The sequence below is a fragment of the Pavona decussata genome, unplaced genomic scaffold, assembly GCF_977016875.1.
Source record: "Pavona decussata unplaced genomic scaffold, jaPavDecu1.1 SCAFFOLD_297, whole genome shotgun sequence".
Lineage (NCBI taxonomy): Eukaryota > Metazoa > Cnidaria > Anthozoa > Scleractinia > Agariciidae > Pavona > Pavona decussata.
In genome coordinates this window covers 261,994-283,386 of record NW_028145694.1, presented here as the reverse complement: position 1 = coordinate 283,386, position 21,393 = coordinate 261,994, and the positions used below count along the sequence as shown (strand labels likewise).

The window sequence follows — 21,393 nt, the reverse complement described above, 5'->3', positions numbered from 1 at the left end:
TTTTATGATTTTTTCTCGACCCAGTTTCCTACTCGACCTGGAAGCAACAAGAGAAAAAAGATAACTAAGTTGTTATTAAATCAAAATATGACGGCAAGCGTTATCTCTCAACATTAGGAGTTGTAACATTTAATTAATTTTTTAAAAACGTTTAACGTTGATAAAAAATATGAAAAATGCTCTTCTGCTAGTTTTTTTATTTATTATTTTAATTTTTTTTTTCAAGTTTTAACATTGTCAGTTCAGCGATTTTTTTCCCATCTTTTGCTCTGCGGAAATTTCGCTTCGAATTTCATAAAGTCATAGTTTGTTCAACGGCAGGTGAAAATTGTATGTAAATAAGCTAGATTTAAAATGCCTTGGCTCAAGCAAACATGTATCTTCTGTAATTGAATTAAGATTATGGATCATGCGGCAAGGAAAATATCAGAATTAATTCGACCTATCAAAGTAACGATCATTCTATGTCCCTTTAAGACTGATAAATCCCAAGCTATGCCATGGAAGTCACGAAGGGTGTAATTCACGTTTTATTGCTACTCATTCTGCACGCCCTGAAGTTAAGCACTGCAGACTGTCAAGGGAAATGTGAGCAGAGTAGTGGTAGCTTTGGCCAAACAGGAATGAAACATCGTGCCATACTGGGTCACAGCTTTAAGAACTTCACCGTGAAGAAAACGTTTGATTGTCATGTGAAATGCTTCGATGAGAAATGCAGATGCAAAGCATACCAAATGTGGAACAATCGCTGTGAGTTACTGGATGAAGACAGGAGTTCGGCTCCAGATGATTTCGTCAATGAACATGGATACACTTACTTTGATATGGATAATGAGTTGGTGAACCAGGTAAGGGATATGAGTTCCATACTTACCAATTAAATCATAGGCCGATTTTTCTGTAAACGAAAATTCAACGAGGTGTTCTGGAGTTGTAAATTTGCTGAAAGAAAAGCAAAATTCTCATTTAAACTGTGAAAGTGAACATACAAGCAGGGTGTATCTCCAAACAAAAAATGGAGATTTTACTTTTACAGGGCACAGAACACAACATTTGCAACATCCACGGATTAACAGAACGTAATGGGAAATGTTTCCTTATTAATCAGTAATTAGAAGAAGGCATACGTTAGTATGCTTATACAAAATTTTAACTTGGCCAAACGGCACCAACATTTCGACGAAAAAAAAACCAGGACTTAGTTCCTCAGTTGAAATGTGTGATGTTTCTCTTTAACTAATTAAACCGAAATATTGGAGGGTCATTTTCCAGCTTTTCTTAACGATTCTTATGAATTTAAATCGAGACTTGTGGTCATTTGAGTAGCGATGTGAGAATAGTATATAGCGCTGGCGCTTATACCGCATACATCTTCAAAAGCGCCATTAAATGGATAGTAAATTGGAAAACGGAAGAAATTGTCTTACAAGTTATAGGTAACGTTGCCTCCGTTTGAAAACAAGTTTTCGTTAAAAAAGATTTTATTGAAATTTCAGAGCAAATATTTCCCCGAATAAAAATGTGTTTGGCAGGTCGGTAAACAACTTGTTTCCTGAATATAAGGTTGAATAAATTTGTTAATTTCATTTAAAGTGATACTCCGAAGGAACATTTATGAAAACAAAGCCGACAATATTATCACTTGTCAATAGCCGGCTTAACACAGACTTCGCGCACTTGAAGTTGCGAGGACGTCACTCAAGCAAATAAAAAATTACAACAAAACTAAGACTTAGAGTTTTGCTAATGATTTTATGTATAGCAATGACAACTAGGATTTTTTGAATTTGTGGCGTCACGGCAAACATAAATATATGATACCGACCGAGGGCACAGATTTCTCTATACGGACTGGGTTTTTAGTTTTTGATCGTCGCGCTGTCACTCTTTACTTAAATTTTGCTTATCCAGAAAGCCGTACGTATAAACCTCAGAGAAAAAGACTATACTCACGAAAAAACAGACTTTAAACATCTCCTGGAGTAACACATGAAAAAAAAAAAACAACCTGTGATATTTTATAGAAAGCAGTACAGAAATAAACTTAACAACTTGAAAAATTCGCACAATCAAGCGAATAAATGTTCTGCGTAAGCTTTGTTTTGATGAAAATGAACCACATTTCAGATTTTTACATTCGCTTTTAACGAAAGTTATTAAAAAAGACTTTCAGTGCAAAATACTCACACATCTTACTCTTTTCCTTTATATCTTATTATTTTAAGCATTTGTGTTTGTTCTCTGTCATAATTGTCACAAATCAATGCTAAAATTAGAGAAATGTGTGCAATATGAATTTGTCAGGGTTTATAGCAACCATACACTGAGTTTCGAGGCGTTTGTTTGACTATTTAAGCAAAGAATCATTTTTGTGACGAGATTAGAAAATAAAACTCCAAGGTAAATAATGAACATGGATCGTAAAACTGAATTTAAAAGCCTTGTCTGCGGTTAGCATTATTATTAAGCTTGAGTCAAATGACGAACCAACACTGCAAGAAAAACTACAAAACAGCAAACTAACCACGTTTTTTCGACAAAATGAAATGAATGCTCGCCTCTTTGGAGAACAACCAATCCTTTTATTCCATTACTACGTTATTCGTTCCTTTTACAACATTTAGTGAGCGAAAAGTTTCCCTTAAAGAGAAAAAAATTTCAACGGTTCGTCGCGCCGGATCGGAGTAAAAATGACCACTTTAAGATTTCCCGCGTGTTGTTACCGTGACCATGGTCAGAGATTGGAAAAATTTGCCACTCGCGGAACCACAAAGATTTTACGACTTTCAGGATACCTTCCGCTCGCAAAAGAAAAAAAATGAGAAAAGCAACTTACTATCTCCGCTTCCACAAGGTGCACCGAACCCACTGAAACGGCAAAATGCTGTCTCTACGGATAGCATTCGTCATCAGTCGCTGTCTTTTACGTTGAACTTTGCTTATTCAGCACCTTCGTTTTTGTTTTCTTTCTCTCTCCCTTTCTCTTATTTCTACGCTTGTCGACATATCCAACGAGTACATGATTTTATAGTTTTCTTCAATAATTTCCCTTTGTTTTTTGTGGGGTTTTTTCCTAAAAGACAGGTGGCCACGCAACTTCCCGCCGGAAAACACGCGGGTTGCAGCACAGGGTTAACTTGAGTGTGGCATTCCACAATTGCTTACATAGGGGAGCGGACGTACGCACCCATGTACGGACGGATGGAACTGACCTCATAACCAAAAAAATTTTCGCATTCATGGGTATGCCAATTTCTCTTAGCTATGGGGCTCTGCACGCGCACCTTCGGTGCGTGGACCTCCGCTATAATAAGCATTCTACAGTGGACTGACAAATAAGCTGGAGCATGTCTGTGGGGAACCAACAGCATAGTGTGGGAAAGCCTAATAAAAACGCAAGCTGTTTCGAACTTTTTATCGATAAAGAAAGAACAAAACGCTCATAATTTTCCTGTTTATATAATTCCGCGATTCATAGTTTGGTTGACTTAGTCCATAATTATTCCAATCACTACTTGTTGCTACCTTAATTATCTCACAGAAACTTATTAAAATGTGTTCCGTCTTATACTTTAGATTTCAGTGAACAACGCATGCTCAGATCAAACATGCGTTAACCAATGCTGTAGCCAGAGTCCGTGCGCCCATGGAGGCACGTGCACTGAGTTATGCGACCACGCCAAACACAAGTTCAACTGCACTTGTACCACGGAATTTTACGGTAAGCTTTGTAAGAAACGTAGACCTACATCTTGTAAGGATCAACTTGAAAAAGACAGTAGGAGCCAGTCTGGTCTGCATCTTTTGTTTGATTCAACGAGCAAGTCATTGTCTGAAGTCTTTTGCGATTACACGTCTGAAAACGGATTCATTTGGACTCTGATCGAGTCTTTCAGCTTGGCTAACAACCACGAGTTTGCAAACAAGCCATTTTATAAAGACTACTCTGTCAATCAGAATTCCTTTACCTGGAATAAGTTTCGCTTATCGCAGTCACGGATAAACTTCATTGCTAGACACTCCACGCAAGTGCGCGCCACATGTAACTTTAACACTGATGGACTTAATTACACTGATTACTTAAGAGCCAAACTGAGTGATATCGACGTCATGAGTTTGAATTTCGACGGATGCAAAAGGTATGAATACATCAATATCAGGGGCTATTATTGCCATAATTGCACGGCCCACTTTGTTCAAAGAGATTATTGGCACGCACACGTTGACTCCTATAGTGGATCTCAGAGAAGTTGTCAGTTTAAGAGTCCTCTCGAAGGCGCTGTGAAGATGAAGAGTGGCGAAGATAACTTCGGATGGTACGAAACAGTTAATCGTGTACATAGATGCTCAGCAAGCGCTGATTCTACAACGCAGTGGTGGATTGGAGAACAGTAAAAGTAAGCAGCACACAGCTGCACGTCAAATGAGGAAGACACTGAAGGCACGAAGTGACGTGAAGTGGATATTCAGTTTATGTATATTAATAGACGAAGTGAGAGTAATACGACTGGTTAGAATCAATATGTGGTGGTGATTTTTTGACCGTCTCAAATATTTCAGATAGAGCCTGTTAAATAGAATGTAGAATGTGCACATACCAAGGAAGAACCAGGTATCTGAACGCTTGTTTTATATTATCATTTTTCCGTCTTAGGAAAATCTTCCAATAAGCATGCGCAGCTCAACAGAATAATAATGACCGTATTAATAACAACCGTTTATTACTCACCATCGAGTTAAAAACTGAATTACAAGGATAAAATACAAGCTTTGAAAATTAACACTACTATAATAATACTCAAACAGAACAAAGATCCTCGCAGTTACTACGTAACTGCGTAGTGACTGCGAGGATCTTTCTTCTGTTTGATCTTTCATCCGCAATTCAAAATGTATGTTTCATATATTTACATTTATTTATTCATCCTTCAAGGGTATATTACGAACTCATAATATGACGAGCTCCCAGTTCGCTTGAAAGCTCAGTTGGTAGAACACTGCACAGGCATCGCAGAGGTCATGGGTTCGAATCCCGTTCAAATAAGCCTGAATTTTTTTCAGGCTTTCTTTTCGCAACTGCTTTAGTTGCGTAGTAACTGCGAGGATCTTTCTTCTGTTTGATCTTTCATCCGCAGTTCAAAATGTATTTTTCATATAGTTACATTTATATAATAATACTATAATTATATACAACGCTATGATATGAAATAAGTCCATTTACCAACTGCCCTTCATAAAAGGTAATAAATGAGCTGGAACGGTTTGTGCGGCACATGTTCCTGTTATCACATGCTTCGATATTACAGACCGTCTGTGACCTAAGTTTGTAGTCGTGGGTGTTACTCTGCTGTTGGGTAGTAGCTAGCTAGCTAGACAAAAAGTTGTAGATAAAAGGTTGTAAAAGTAAATGACGACGGTTTGTTTTACCAACTCCAACACTTAAAAAACGAAATATTCAAGAAATTGCAAATATTTTAAACTGACAGGCTTGTCTTCTTGTTTTTGAGGTCACTAGTTTGTTACACAGAATTGTAAAAATAGAAATTGAAATAAAAATAGAAATGCACATTGTGTTTAGTTTGAAGACTCAGCTTATTTTGTTTATCAAAGAAAGCTCGGGGAAGAAGGAGAATGGGAAGGGAAGGCAAAAGAAGAAGAGAAAGCAGAAGGTGCAAAAAAAAAAAAAAAAGCAGGATGGACGCTCTGAAGGAAAAAAGTTCTTCTTTCTGGCAAAAATAACAAGAAGTTAAAATCAGAAACAAACTTTCTTGTGTTGTGGAACTGCTGAAGGAAGCCACCAATAAAAGCGGAGAAAGCAGTGCAGACCAGCTAATGATAGAAACTACCATAAGACTAAGCGAAAAAATTAACAATGAACTGGCTGAGGTCTGAGAAAAGTAAACAAGTGTGGAGAGTCGTAAACACGAGCTTCCTGACCAAAGTTTGCATGAGAGGGAAGGGCACTTCCCCCAAAAATGACAAATAAAAATTGTTAGATTGAAAAAACTTTTTTCCAGCCAATCTTATTAAAAGCAAACTGATGGCTAACCAAGGCTGTACACTAGCGATTGTTTGTATCTAGCTTTAGTGGTTGCAATTCTTCTGACTTTAGGATGGGAGTTTTAGTATTTTTACCATTTTCTGCTTTACCCAATTTGTAGATTATCCGTAATTTAGCCTAGGGGCTACCAGGAGTGTTAAAATAAATTACTATCTCTTTTCTCAATTTAACATTAGTTTAGATATAATATTTAGAACAGTCAGCTGGCACAATGGGATGCTAAAACTGTCTATTTGTGGAAAACTTTGACGAGGAGTGGAAAGGAATGTGACTTTTTTGTGTCCTATATTTTCAGAATTTTCTTTAAAATTTTCCTTTATTTTGGAAAAGAATTGTCCTACACTACTATAAAATATGACTCTAAAACCACTTGACACCCTGCTTAAATGTTCTGGTTAGGTGCTGCTGGCAGTTCAGGACTTTCCCCACGTATTTATTTGTTTAACGTTTGTGGTAGGGTGAAAAATAGCGTGGCATTTATAAAAATAAAATCCTTCACTGTGATCATGAATTTGTTGTTCGACCCAGTTTCCTACTCGACCTGGAAACAGAAAAAAAATTAAATAGACAGCTAAGTTGTTATCTAATTAAAAAATGACGGCAAACCTTTTTTTTTTCTTCAATATCTACAGTGCTAATTCAAATAATTGTTCAAAGACGCTTTATAGTTAATAAAGATATATCGATTTGAAAAATATGCTTCTTGCTACTGAACATTCATTGTTACGTTTGATGGTTTTTTCAAAGCTTTCAAAGTGTTTTTTTTCAGTGATTTTTTGCCATCTTTTGCGGTCGATTCTCCTTTTCCGAAATTTCTGTTTGAATTTCATGAACCCCGTGGTTTGTTTAACGGCAGGTGAAATTTATGTTAATAAGATTTTAAAAGCCTTGCCCCAAGAAACATATATCTTCTGTATTGTAATTAATATTATGCATCATACAATGAAAAATTTCAGAATATATTTTGACTTACCACGGTAACGGTCATTTTATGTACCTCAACGACTGATGAATCTAAAGCTATACCATGGAATTATCAAAGGGCGTTCTTCTCGTTCTATTGCTAGTCATTTTGCACGCCCTGAAGTTAAGCACTGCAGACTGTCAAGGGAAATGTGAGCAGAGTAGTGGTAGCTTTGGCCAGACAGGAATGAAACATCGTGCCATACTGGGTCACAGCTTCAAAAACTTCACTGTGAAGAAAACGTTTGACTGTCATGTGAGATGCTTCGATGAGAGATGCAGGTGCAAAGCATATCAAATGTGGAACAATCGCTGTGAGTTACTGGATGAAGATAGGAGTTCGGCTCCAGATGACTTCATCAGTGAAGATGGATACACTTATTTTGATATGGATAATGAGTTTGTGAACCGGGTAAGGGATAGATAGATCAACGGATGTTTTGTACAGTTGTAAGTACTTGGGAGCTTAAGCACACGACGACGGTAACGGCAACGACAACGCAGTCGGTTGAATGAGCAAAAACAATCGCTCTGCACATGCGTTTTACATTTTGGTACATTTCTTTGCCGTCCTCTGCAAAACATGAGCGTGAAATGACCATATTTAGGGTTTTTCTGAAGAACGTGAACGTACGACGGTGAATTTTTCATTTTCTTTCTTAACTTGTACACCACTCCTTCCAATTTGATTCCTGGATAGTTCGGCATTTTTGTAAAAGTTGAGCGAGTTGAAATAATCGCGAAGTAGCACAAATGAAATAAACGTTTTCATTGCCGTTGCCGTCGTTGTTGCTTACGCTCCCTAACATGGCTGATAGAAAACGAAATTATTATTCAAACTGTACGCATGTGTAAGAGAACAAGCAAGCGGTGGTTGTGACAAATAAAAAGATTTAGGCTGTATCTTCTAAAAAAATATTAATGAAAAGAGATTTTACCATTTCAGGGCATAGAGGCGAGAAATTCAAGAATTAACTAGAACTGAACGAGAAATATTTCATAATCAGTAATTAGCAGTGTACACTTTTAGTGTGCTAATGCAAAATTTATCTAGCCAAACTTCACAAAAAGTTCGTCTTAAAAGCCCAGGGCTTAAATCCTAAGTTGAATAATGGGAGGTTTCATTTTATTATACATAAATATTGGAGGGGCATTAATTTCCCAGCTTTTGTTACCAATTCTGATTAATTTAAGTGAAAACTTATGCCCATTTCAGTAGCAATATCACATGGTTAATTATTCAGCACTAGAGTTTGCAAAGATCTTCAAAAGAGCTGTCAAACGGAAGAGAAATTAAAAAGAGAAAAACAATCGTAAAAGACGGCTGCAATATTGCTTTAACTTTACCATCACTTGACAACAGTGGTTCGTTAATAAAAATATTAATAAAGTTTCAGAGTAAACTTCTCCCACTAACATGTCTTTTGCGCTCCATAAACAGGCTAGTTGTCTAGTGAACATTGAGTTGAAAACAAAATTTGTTAATTCCATCTGGTGCGAATACTCACACCTGCAACCTACGCAAAGTTGAAGTTGGAAGGACGCCACTCAAACAAATATAAGAGAACCCAAGAACTTAATCTTGGGGTTGTGCAAATTATGTTTTTTTTTTAACTTGGCTTTTTAACATTATGCTAGCAGTTTAACAGTGAAGCCAAATATTGAGCATCATTCGAGCATTTTAGTGGTGTTTTTGTTCTGGAACATTAATTGTTTTAGAGAAAACAAGAGCAAAATGAAAACTAAACTTCAAATCGAGTTGAAGTAATCGAACCGCCAAGCACTCCAGCCTTAACAGCCGAGTGACGGATGCCAGATGTCAGTTGCGTTAGGTTTGAAAAGTCGAATTAAAGACGGCCATGTTTGCTTGTGTATGTTGCTCTTAATTCACTTCTTTGTCGTTCCTAGAGTAAACACCCAAATTAAAAAGGCGAAACTTATAAAATATATTCTCCGAGCATTTTAGTGACTTTTGGGTTAACCGAGCATTTGACCGGAAAACAATAATCTGTAACATGTCAGTAACGAACCAAAACCATAATGTACAAAAGCCTAACAAAAACACTATCTGTTTGGAACTTTTTATCGATAAATAAAGAAAAAAACGCTTAGGCTATTCTTGTTAATATATTTCCTTCGATTCCTCATTTAATTGATCATTATTCCAATAGTTACTTGTTCCTACCTTTATTATCCCACAGAAACTTATTAAAATGTGTTCGTCTTATCCTATAGATTTCAGTGTACAACGCATGCTCAGATCAAACATGCAGTAACCAATGCTGTAACCAGAGTCCGTGCGCCAATGGAGGCACGTGCACTGAGCTATGCGACCACGCCAAACACAAGTTCAACTGCACTTGTACCGCGGAATACTATGGTAAGCTTTGTAAGAAACGTAGACCTACATCTTGTGAGGAGCAACTTGAAAAAGACAGAGGGAGCCAGTCTGGTCTGCATCTTTTGTTTGATCCAGCAAGCAAGTCGTTGCATGAAGTCTTTTGCGATTGCACGTCTGAAAACGGATTCATTTGGACTCTGATCGAGTCTTTCAGCTTGGCTAACAACCACGAGTTTACAAACAAGCCATTTTATAAGGACTACCCTGTCAATCAGAATTCCTTTAGCTGGAATAAGTTTCGCTTATCGTGGTCACGGATGAACTCCATAGCTAGCCACTCCACGCATGTGCGCGCCACATGTAGCTTTAACACTGATGGACTTAATTACACTGATTACTTAAGAGCCAAACTGAGTGATATTAACGTCATGAGTTTGAATTTCGACGGATGCAAAAGGTATGAATACATAAATATCAGGGGCTATTATTGCCATAATTGCACGGCCCACTTTGTTCAAAGAGATAACTGGCACGCACACATTGACTCCTGTCACGGATCTCAGAGAGGTTGTCAGTTTAGGAGTCCCTTCGCTGGCGCTGTGAAGATGAAGAGATGCGAAGATAACTTCGGATGGTACGAAACAGTTAATCGTGTACATAGATGCTCAGCAAGCGCTGATTCTACAACGCAGTGGTGGATTGGAGAACAGTAAAAAGTTAGCTGCACACAGCTGCGCGGCAAATGAGGATTACACTGTAGGCAAGAAGTGACGTGAAGTGGATATTCAGTTTATGTATATTAATAGACGAAGTGAGAGTAATACGACTGGTTAGAAGCAATATGTGGTGGTCATTTTTTTGACCATTTTAAATATTTCAGATAGAGCCTTTTAAATAGAATGTAGAATGTGCACATACCACGGAAGAACCAGGTATCTGAACGCCTGTTTTATGTTATCATCTCTTGGTTTTAGGAAATTATTCCAATAAGCATGCGTAGCTGAACAGAATAATTATAATGACCGTTTATTAGACACCATTCACAGAAAATGCTAGTGGATTGTACTCATGTTGTCGATATTGAAATTAGTGTTGACCCGTGACCCGTAGAATGCTCTGAAGCCAAACATAAACGTTTCTCTTCTAACAAAAGAGACCTCTTTATGTGAGCAAGACGTTAGCATAAGAGGCAAACTTTCTTGTATTGGGGAACTGCTGAAGCATGGAAATGAAAAGCTTAAGGATTCCACCAATAAGAAGAACAACGCAGACATCATTGCAGACTAGCTAGTGATAGAAATTAGCACAAGACTAAGTGAGAAACTTAACAATGAATTGGCTGATCCGTCAGAAAAAAGCGAAGAAATGCGGAGAGTCGTAAACGTAAGCTTCTTGACGAAAGTTTGCATGGGAGGGCAGGGGCATTTCCCCCAAAATAACAAGTAATGGAAAAGTTGTCAGATTGAAGAAACTTTTTCCAGCCAAGCTAAATAAAACATTATCTATTGCTACTCATTTTGCACGCTCTAAAGTTAGGCACTGCAGATTGTCAAGGGAAATGTGAGCAGAGTCGTGGTAGTTTTGGCCAACCAGGAATTAAACATTGTGCCATATTGGGTTACAGCTTTAAGAACTTCACTGTGAAGAAAACGTTTGATTGTCATGTGAAATGCCTCGATGAGAGATGCAGGTTCCAAGCATATCAAATGTAGAGCAATCGCTGTGAGTTACTGGATGAAGACAGGAGTTCGGCTCCAGATGACTTCATCAATGAAGATGGATATACTTTATGTTTTGATACGTATACAGAGCTTGTAAGTTGTTCTTAATTCACTTCTTTGTCGTTTCTAGAGTAAACATCCTAATTAGAATGTAATATAATTATATACAATGCTATAATATGAAATAAGTCCATTTACCCACTGTGCCCTTGATGAAAGGTAATAAATGAGCTAGAACTCTTTGTGCAGCACATGTTCCTGTTTGTTACATGCGCTGGTATTACGGACCGTCTGGTAGTAGCTAGCTAGACAAAAAGTTGTAGATAAAAGGTTGAAAAAGTAAATGACGACGGTTTGTTTTACCAACTCCAAGACTTAAAAAACGAAATATTCAAGAAATTGCAAATATTTTAAACTGACAAAATATAGTTTTTAGTTTGAAGACTCAGCTAATATTTTGTTTATCAAAGAAAGCTCGGGGTAGAAGCAGAATGGGAAAGAAAGGCAAATTAAAGAAGAGGAGAAAGCAGAAGGTGCAAAACGAAAGCACTGAATGTATGCTCTGAAGGGAAAAATACTTCTCTTCTGCCAAAAGAAACCTGTTTAAGAAGGCAAGAAGTTAGAATCAGAAACAAACTCTCTTGTGTTCGGAACTGCTGAACGACAAGGCAGATATCAGTGCAGAACTAATGATAGAATCTACCTCAAGAATAAGCGAGAAACGTACCAGTGAATTGGCTAAAGTTAGAGAAAAGAAAAGAAGTGTGGAGAGTCGTGAACTAAAACATGAGCTTCTTGACAAAAGTTTGCACGAGAGGGAAAGGCAATTTCCCCCAAAAATAATAAGTAAAGGAAAAATTGTTAGATTGCAGAGTCTTTTTCCGGCCAAGGTTATTAAAAGTAAAGTGATGGCTAACAAAAAAAAAACACAGAAATTCCATGTATTTTTTTTTTTGCAACGCTGTACACTAGCGATTGTTTGTATCTATATTTTGTGTTTGGAATGTTTCTGAGTATAGAATGTTAGGTTTTAGTCTTTTTACCATTTTCTGCGTTGCCCAATTTGTAAATTATCCGTAATTCAGCCTAGGGACTGCCAAAAGTGTTTAAATAAATTACTTTCTCTAATCTTAATTTCACATTAGTTTAGATATAATATTTAGAACAGTCACCTGGCACCATGAGATGCCAAAGCTGTCTATTTGTGACGAGGAGTGGAAAGGAATGTAACTTTTTTGTGTCCTATATTTTCAGAATTTTCGTTAAAATTGTCCTTTATTTTGGAAAAGAAATGTCCTACACCTATCAAATATGAGTGGAGGCGCGGTGGTGTAGTGGTTAGCGCGTCGGACTTTCGATCGGACGGTCGGAGGATCTGAGGGTCGTTGGTTCGAGGCCAGGTTGGTCTCTTCATTGCTGTCTTGTTTCCTTAGACAAAACAATTTGCTCCACATTGTCTCTCTTCGCCCAGGTGTATAAATGGGTTTCGGCGACATACTGCTTGGGATAACCCTGCGATGGACTAGCATCCCATTTAGGGGGAAGTAGCAATACTCCTAGATGCTTCATGCTACAGAAATCGGGCTAAGCTCCGGCCGTGTGGGCCACTTTGGCTCTTGTGCGACTTTACCTTTACCTTACTATAAAATATGACTCTAAAACCACTTGACACCCTGAGTAAATATTCTGGTTGGGTGTTGCTGGCAGTTCTCCACTTATTTATTTCTTTAGCGTTTGTGGTAGGGTGAAAAATAACGTGGCACTTATAAAAATAAAATCCTTCACGGTGATCATGAATTTTTTGCTAAACTCAGTTTCCTACTCGGCCTGGAAACAGAAAAAAGAAATTAAATAAACAGCTAAGTTGTTATCTAATTAAAATATGACGGCAAACCTTTTTTTTTTTTTATCAATATTTAGAGTGCTAATTCAAATAATTTTTCAAAGACGCTTCATAGTTAATAAAGATTTTTTCAAGCTTTAAAAGTGGTTTTTCAGTTTGTTGGTCATCTTTTGCGATCGGATCTCATCTTCCGACATTTCGCTTCGAAATTCATGCACCCATAGTTTGTTCAACGGCAGGTGAAGGTTATGTTAATAAGACTTTAAAGGCCTTGCCTCCAAGAAACATAAGTCTTCTGTATTGTAATTAATATTTTGCATCATACAAGGAAAATGTCAAAATTAATTTTGACTTATCACGGTAACGATCATTTTATGTGCCTTAACGACTGATGAATCCAAAGCTATACCATGGAATTATCAAAGGGTGTTCTTCTCGTTCTATTGCTACTCATTTTGCACACTCTGAAGTTAGGCACTGCAGATTGTCAGGGGAAATGTGAGCAGAGTAGCGGTACTTTTGGCCAAACAGGAATAAAACATCGTGCCATACTGGGTCACAGCTTTAAGAACTCCACCGTCAAGAAAACGTTTGACTGTTATGTGAGATGCTTTGATGAGAGATGCAGGTGCCAAGCATATCAAATGTGGAACAATCGCTGTGAGCTACTAGATGAAGACAGGAGTTCGGCTCCAGATGACTTCATCAGTGAAGATGGATACACTTATTTTGATATGGATAATGAGTTTGTGAACCGGGTAAGGGATAGTTAGATCATGGCGCCGACGTTTCTATGAATGAAAAGTCAACGGATGTGTTGTCCCGTTGTAAGTACTGGAGCTTAAGCAACGACGACGGCAACGGCAACGACAACATATGGCTACTAGAAAACGAGATTCTTATTCAAATTGTACGCATGTGCAAGTGAACAAACAAGCAGTTGTTGCAGATTTTGAGTATACATTTCCAAAATATAAAGAAATGAAAAGAGATTTTACTATTACACGGCATAGAGACGAGAAATTCAAGAATTAACTAGAACGGAACAACAATTATATCATAATCAGTAATTACTACGAAGTATACACTATTTGTGTGCTTATGCAAAGTTTTAACTAGCTAAACTACACAAAAAGTTCGCCTAAAAAGCTCAGGGCTTAAATCCTCAGTTGAATAATGGGAGGATTTCTTTTATTACACCAAAATATTGAAGGGTCATTAATTTCCACGCTTTTGTTACCGATTCTGATGAATCTAAGTTAAAACTTCTGCCCATTTCAAAAGCAATATCACAATAGTTAATTATACAGCACTACCGCTTGCAAAGATGTTAAAAAGTGCTTTCAAATGAAAAAAAATTAAGAAAAACGGCGGAAGAAAAGTCATAGGTACAAAAAAAAAAAAAAAAAGAAAAAAGAAAAGAAACAAACAAACAATCGTAGAAGACGGCTGCAATATCGCCTTAACTTCGGCATCACTTGACAACAGTGTTTCGTTAGTAAATATATTATTAAAGTTTTAGAATAAACTTCTCCCACTAACCATACCTTTGGTGCTCCATAGACGGGCTAGTTGTCTCGTGAACATTGAGCTAAATAACAAAATTCATTAATTTCATCTGGTGTGAATACTCGCACCTGCAACCCACGCATATTTGAAGTTGGAACGACGTCAAAAAAAAAAATGAAAGACAACCCTAAGCGTAAGGTCCGTTTTTGTTTTGTTTTGTTTTTTTTTTTAACTTGCCTTTTTTACATTATGCTAGCAATTAGTGAAGCCAAATATTAAGCATCATTCAAGCATTTTAGTGGTGTTTTAATTTTGTTCTTGAAAATTAACAGTTTTAGAAAAAACAACAGCAAAATGAAAGGTAAAATTGAAATCGATTGGAAATAATTGAAACACCGAGCACTAGAGCCTTAACAGCCGAGTGACAGATGCCAGATGTCTGTGTCAGTTGCGTTAGGTTTGAAGATTCAAATTCAAGACGGCCATGTTTGTTTGTGTATGTTGTTCTTGAGTCACTTCTTTGACGTTTCTAGTGTATATACCCTCAGACTGGAACGGCGAAATTTATAAAATATACTATCCATACAAAAGCCTAACAAAAACACTATCTCTTTCGAACTTTTTGTCTATAAAAAAAGAACAAAATGCTTATGCTTTTCCTGTTAATAAAATTTTCGATTCCTACTTTGATTGATTTACTTGACCATTATTCCAACAGTTACTTGTTGCTACCTTAATTATCCCACAGAAACATATTAAAATGTGTTCCGTCTTATCCTATAGATTGCAGTGAACAACACATGCTCAGATCAAACATGCAGTAACCAATGCTGTAGCCAGAGTCCGTGCGCCTACGGAGGCACGTGCACTGAGCTATGCGACCACGCCAAACACAAGTTCAACTGCACTTGTACCACGGAATTTTACGGTAAGCTTTGTAAGAAACGTAGACCTACATCTTGTAAGGATCAACTTGAAAAGTACAGAGGGAGCCAGTCTGGTCTGCATCTTTTGTTTGATTCAACTAGCAAGTCATCGTCTGAAGTCTTTTGCGATTACACGTCTGAAAACGGATTCATTTGGACTCTGATCGAGTCTTTCAGCTTGGCTAACAACCGCGAGTTTGCAAACAAGCCATTTTATAAAGACTACCCTGTCAATCAGAATTCCTTTAGCTGGAAAAAGTTTCGCTTATCGCAGTCCCGGATGAACTTCATTGCTAGCCACTCCACGCATGTGCGCGCCACATGTAACTTTAACACTGATGGACTTAATTACACTGATTACTTAAGAGCCAAACTGAGTGATATCGACGTCATGAGTTTGGATTTCAACGGATGCAAAAGGTACGAATACATCAATATCAGGGGTTATAATTGCCATAATTGCACGGCCCACTTTTCTCAAAAAGATTATTGGCACGCACACGTTGACTCCTATTACGGATCTCAGATAGGTTGTCAGTTTAACAGTCCCCACGCAGGCTCTGTGAAGTTATCACGGGGCGAAGATAACTTTGGATGGTACGAAACAGTTAATCATGTACATAGATGTTCAGCAAGCGCTGATTCCACAACGCAGTGGTGGATTGGAGAAGAATAAGGAAGAGGATATTTAGTTTCTGTCTGTTAACAGGCTAAGTGAGAAACTTACCACTGGTTAGAGGCAGTAAGTGCAAAATGCTACCATTTGTTGACCATATGTTAGATTCCGAATGGAGCCGTTTAAATAAAATTTAGAATGCGGAAATACCAAGGAAGAACCAGGTGTCTGAGTATCCATCCAATAAGCATGCCCAGCCGAAGAGAAAAGCTTGGTAATTAGTATTAGGCGACGATCTGATCAGAAACTGCGAGGAATGTAATATCCAAGAAATTGTAAATAGTTTAAACTGGCAAATTTGTCTACTTGTTTGGGATAAATAGTTTGTTGCACAAGATCTTACAAAGGGAAACCGGTTTATTTAGCCTCGAGGCTCTTACATTTGACAACATAATATTGTATTTAATCTTAATTATTATCCAAGTTAGTTACTGTTGTTTGTGTATCTACATGTATCCGGCTGTGATGCATTGAGCAAAATAAATTGTATTGATTGTATTGTATTATTGTATTTAGTGTTAAGACTAATTAGTCTTAACACTCTTTGTTACTTGTAGCCAAAAATGCAGGAGGCTTGAAGACTTAACTATTCCTTCTTTAACAAGCTAGGTTTCCTGCGCAAACTAGCTAAGCAGCAATCAGTGCCGTAGTAGTAATAACAGTAATTAATAATAATAATAATAATAATAATAATAATAATAATAATAATAATAATAATAATAACAACAACAACAACAACAATAAGAAGAATTCGAGGTTGAGCGAATGTGGGGGCTCAAAACAACAACAGTCCCGGTGGTTTTGGGAACCCGTGGCACCATCTAAAGGACATGGAAAACTACACCAACAAAATCCCTGGCAACATTAACATCTATGAACTCCAGAAAATAACTCTTCTTTCTACAGCCCACCTTCTTAGGCGGGTCCTCTCCATCAAGTAGAAACCCTCTTTGCCTCCCTAAGTCAGATATTATATATCTTATATAATAATAATAATAATAATAATAATAATAATAATAATAATAATAATAATAATATTAAAAATAAGAATAAGAATAATAATAATAATAACCTTTTTTGCTTATTTGTATTCGCATGTTGAGCCACTGCAAATTTCTATTTTCATGTTACTATGTTTTTGTTGAATGCAATGGCGGGAATAGACACGATAATGATGGAAATGAGTATTGGCAATGCTTGGTTTTAGTTCCGCGCTTTGTACGTTGTATCACATATTTAACTGTTACTTTGAATGGCCAAAAAACATATTTGAATCAATGGATTCGATAAAATAATGGTTCAGTTTTGTTAACAATAACCCTACTAGTGCACAGAAACTAATATTGATTACGTTTGACTGCGAATGACTCGGATAGAAAGGGATAACAACTTGAAAAAATTGGCCAGTTTTTCCAATTTCCCAACAACAAAGTGCTTGAGAAAGTACAGAAGTAATAGAGAGTAACCTTTAGGGTAAAATGTTGAGCTTAAACCGCGAATTTTTGTTTACACTGTAAAATGATGAAAAGATAAAAAGTCAACTAGCTACTAGTTTATTTAGTAAGCTTTAATTTATGTCATCCTCCTCAAGCCCTTTGTAACATCAAGGATCTTAAACATTTTTTGAAAACAAGCAAGTTAGTCCAATTCACTGTTCATTGTTCTAAGAAAAAGAGCAGCAGGAAAATAAAACAACAGACAGCGACAACAATTAACGACGATAACAGAACTGAGCTTAAGTATCATATTATCTAATTCAATTCACAAAAGTAAGCACATGCTTTTGATCGTAGTATTGAGCGTTCAATATAATATAGAGTTGGTCCGTTCTCGAAAATTCTCTGTTAAAAGAGTGACAAATATTCACGTCGCTTTCCGCTTATCATTTCGGTGCCGACCCAGCCGTCTAAATCAAACGGCGCGTAAGCGACCGCACAAGCTGAATCTGTAAAAATCCACTGAAGAAGACATTAAAGTCGAAACCGGTTTAGAAAATTGCTCGTTTTGGTTGAGACGGCTGGATCGGCACCCAACCATAAGTGTCCATTCTTAAATTCGAGTGAGAAACCACAAAGGAAGGCTCCGTCACATGAGAGAGAAGCGGGCTAGACCTAGACACCTTCTCCAGGCAAGAGAGTTTCCGTGAAAATTCTTTAATCGCCTTGTCTAGATGGAGCTGTAAGACTTCAGGAAAAGGGGACACCAAATACTTGGACGTCTTCATTTCTAAGCGCGCTCGCGTTCTCAACACAAACAAGAGAAAACTCCAGCACACGCGAGATTTTGCAAGATGTATAATATTTCAGTCAAACGTCTGTAATTTATTTTTTGTCGGGGATTTAGCTGCTGTCCGTATTATCGGGGTGTCCGTAACAGTGAGGTGTCTACAAGGCGATAGCTGACTATATTTCTAACCTTACCATCCCAGGCAACGTACAATGAGGTGATAAAACAATGGATTTATCCCTTCCCACTCATACCGCCGTTTTCTTTATTTGCTGTCCAGTTGTAAACAACGACATTTCATGTTTCAAACATTTCATCATTCCCAAAATATGCTACAATTACAAACTCACAAAATAAAGTATTGCAATAGTCTTCACTGCTCTTTTTTGATCACACTCATTAAGGTAAACATGCATTTACCACGATTGAGGTTTTCACTTTTTACAAGTTATAAACAAGGAAATTTCAATACTGTGCCACGTACAATGGTCTTCTCAAGAGCTCCTTATAGATTGTTCAATAATGCCTCATATCGGATGATTACGTCTCCGACGAAAACCTAACCCACCCGTCGTTTGGTCCACGCAAGCCTGGTTTTTCAAACTTTAAAACCTCAAGTTGAATAGTTCCATTTTATTTTGACTCCGTGAACACAAATCTAGATTATCATTATCCATATTTTGTCTGTCCCTGTAAATTAATACCGTATTTGTTCGATTAACCGCCCCGTGCGCTTATTTAATTTGGGGCCAACGAGGGCGAGCGCTTATTGTTTTTAAAACATTTTCAACAAGAGAATAGCGAAACAAGGGATAACAAGTTTATTTCGTTTCAACAAGAGAAAACAAAGTACAAAAGCTAAAATGAACAAGCCATAAACAATTAATTTATAAGTTCATTGACTACCGTAGCTTAAACCAATTTTAGAACATGTACACAACTGACGTGCCTCATACTTCACGCTTGGCTAGTACAGAAATGTTTTTTGTTGTTGTTGTTGTTGTTGTTGGGAGGGAGTGGGGCGGGCGATTACTAAGTTTTGGGGCTTTCAGGGTGGGCGCTTATTCGAAGGTGGGTGGTTAATTGAATAAATACGGTATCTTATACAGGATGTGGCCAGCGTTTCATTTTGAGTTTAGACGCTATAAAGGTATACTAAACGTTTGCTCTGTTTCTTCCTTCTATTCCTTGTTTATTTAAAATTTTGTAATGCCATTATATTAATTTTCCTTTAACGTGTAAGTTTTTTTCTGACAAAACATCCCAAGCTCTGAGCGCCGTGTCACATTTAGTCTAAACTCCTCGTTGGCCCTCCGCGGAAAAGCGCGGGAATCTATCCATATTTTGGCACCAAAACAGGCTAATCGACATAAACGCCGGCATTAAATATGCGGATATCTCCCGAACATTTAGACGTCAAAATCAATTCTGCTTCCACCAGAATGTCATCTTTCAAAATTTGTCCGAAACGAAACTGCATATCAACCGTGGAGTATTTCCTTATGGTGCCTGCGAAAGATAACAAAATAAGTGACAGTGAGTATTTTCCGGCCCGGCATCAGTGCACTGCACACACTCCCTGTTCTATTCTTTGATCCATGGTCGCGGGGAGATCATCCCACCTTTTAGCGATGAAAATTCGTGGTTTGGTACCTCTTAGGGTGCTTAAATCTAAAATTACTTTCGTCAAAGGCATGGTGGTACCTTTTTGGGGGTATTGAAGTGAAAATATGATAGGAAGTTAATGTCAGTCAATTGATTTGGTACCTCTTATAGGGTAAAAAAATGTTGAGACGACGCCTATAAAACATTTCTGGTACCTTTTTTAGGGGTTCCTTTCAAAATTTCAGACGATCACCGCCGTCACTTTTCATATGGCATTCTCTACCCCCAACTCCCCCATCCCCCACCCATTGAGGAGGATATTTTGCTTTGGTCTTATTCATAACTAAGAAAAAGAAGAAAATACACTTAAAGTTCATGATCGATTCCTTGTACTTTCCTACCCAGCAAAAGATGAGGAATGTCTCGTCGGTGGACATATTCAAGGAGTAACACTGCAACAGCGAAAAAGGTAAAATTTGCCTTTTTCTGCGGTGGACCTTTGTGTAAACAGCTTTAGTCACGGACGTTTTAGAGGGCCGGACAAAAGCGCATACGTTTTTCTCAGAAACAATCGTTTCACCTTTGATATCAAAACTTCTATCTGAAAAGTATATGCGTGTTTAAAAATATATTTATTTACAGCTCTTGTAACCCATCGAAATAGAAAAATGTGGTCATAGATATTAAAAACTTAATGAAATAAATTGAGTTAAGAAATAGCTCTATATTTAGAAAAATCGCTTGTCTGTCACGCGCCGTTTTCATTTAGGGTTTTTTTCTTTTTGGAAATCATTAGGAGATTCATTATTCAAGTAATATCTGCAACACAATTTTATGAAATGGTGCAATTTTCGGAACAAGTTCCAAAAATATTAAGAATGACGGCTTTGTTTGGTTGTTTACTTTTGAATGTTTGTTTCCATTGTTTCAGAAATTGACTTTTACAGTTCCCGCCCGCCCATAATTCGCAACTTCCACATCTTTTTGTTTGACAGATGTGAGTGCAAGGAATAATCCGAAAGCATGAAGTTTAAGTTGATTTTCTTCTTTTCTGTGGTCTCTGCGACTGTTACAGTAACAAACACAACATACCGCGACCATGGATCAAAGAATAGAGCAGGGAGTGTCTCACAACATTCCAAGGAGATTGGGAGGTTTCCGCTTCACTCTTACATGAAACAAATTTACCACACTCGAGATCGAGGCGATAGAAATGGAAGTTTTACGGTTTCAGTACGAAACCAAAAGACTCTCGCTACTTCAATTTGTGGTTTTCAACCAGAAAAGAATGGTAGGTTTCCCTTCGCACGTTTAGTAAATAAGTTTGTTGTTCCAGTGCCGTCAAGAACCATCGCCATTGTCTTGTCAGTTGTGACTTTCAATTGGTGTTTATAAATAAAAAAAATTCACTGCTGAAAAGTTTTATTTCCAAAGTTGGATGAAAATGTACTGTGTGTAATCTGTGTTTCCTCAACCGAGAGTATTACATATAAATAAAGTTAGCATGCTCTAAAATTGTCGT

The 21,393-nt window shown here is 37.4% G+C and overlaps 3 protein-coding genes across 3 annotated transcripts; all 3 read left to right on the top strand.

Moving 5' to 3' along the window:
- The first annotated feature begins 500 nt into the window (after positions 1-500).
- LOC146454920 (uncharacterized) lies at positions 501-4,395 on the top strand. Its single transcript, XM_085094949.1, has 2 exons — positions 501-848; positions 3,577-4,395. Exons 1-2 carry the CDS (start codon positions 501-503, stop codon positions 4,393-4,395), a joined length of 1,167 nt encoding a protein of 388 aa, XP_084951075.1.
- Positions 4,396-7,088: 2,693 nt separating this feature from the next.
- LOC146454919 (uncharacterized) lies at positions 7,089-10,078 on the top strand. Its single transcript, XM_085094933.1, has 2 exons — positions 7,089-7,436; positions 9,260-10,078. The coding sequence occupies exons 1-2, from the start codon at positions 7,089-7,091 to the stop codon at positions 10,076-10,078; spliced, it is 1,167 nt and encodes a 388-aa protein (XP_084951059.1).
- Positions 10,079-13,573: 3,495 nt separating this feature from the next.
- On the top strand, positions 13,574-16,040 carry LOC146454918 (uncharacterized). The gene is made up of 2 exons (XM_085094895.1): positions 13,574-13,697; positions 15,229-16,040. The coding sequence occupies exons 1-2, from the start codon at positions 13,574-13,576 to the stop codon at positions 16,038-16,040; spliced, it is 936 nt and encodes a 311-aa protein (XP_084951021.1).
- Positions 16,041-21,393: the final 5,353 nt, after the last annotated feature.

What these genes read in the sequence shown, in the direction of transcription:
- LOC146454919 (XM_085094933.1), top strand. Translation starts at nt 7,089, where the DNA reads ATGGAATTATCAAAGGGCGTTCTTCTCGTTCTATTGCTAGTCATTTTG. An exon ending in ATAATGAGTTTGTGAACCGG is followed by an intron (nt 7,437 to 9,259) that starts GTAAGGGATAGA and finishes CTTATCCTATAG; the next exon opens with ATTTCAGTGTACAACGCATG.
- LOC146454920 (XM_085094949.1), top strand. Translation starts at nt 501, where the DNA reads ATGGAAGTCACGAAGGGTGTAATTCACGTTTTATTGCTACTCATTCTG. An exon ending in ATAATGAGTTGGTGAACCAG is followed by an intron (nt 849 to 3,576) that starts GTAAGGGATATG and finishes CTTATACTTTAG; the next exon opens with ATTTCAGTGAACAACGCATG.
- LOC146454918 (XM_085094895.1), top strand. Translation starts at nt 13,574, where the DNA reads ATGTGGAACAATCGCTGTGAGCTACTAGATGAAGACAGGAGTTCGGCT. An exon ending in TGTGAACCGGGTAAGGGATA is followed by an intron (nt 13,698 to 15,228) that starts GTTAGATCATGG and finishes TATAGATTGCAG; the next exon opens with TGAACAACACATGCTCAGAT.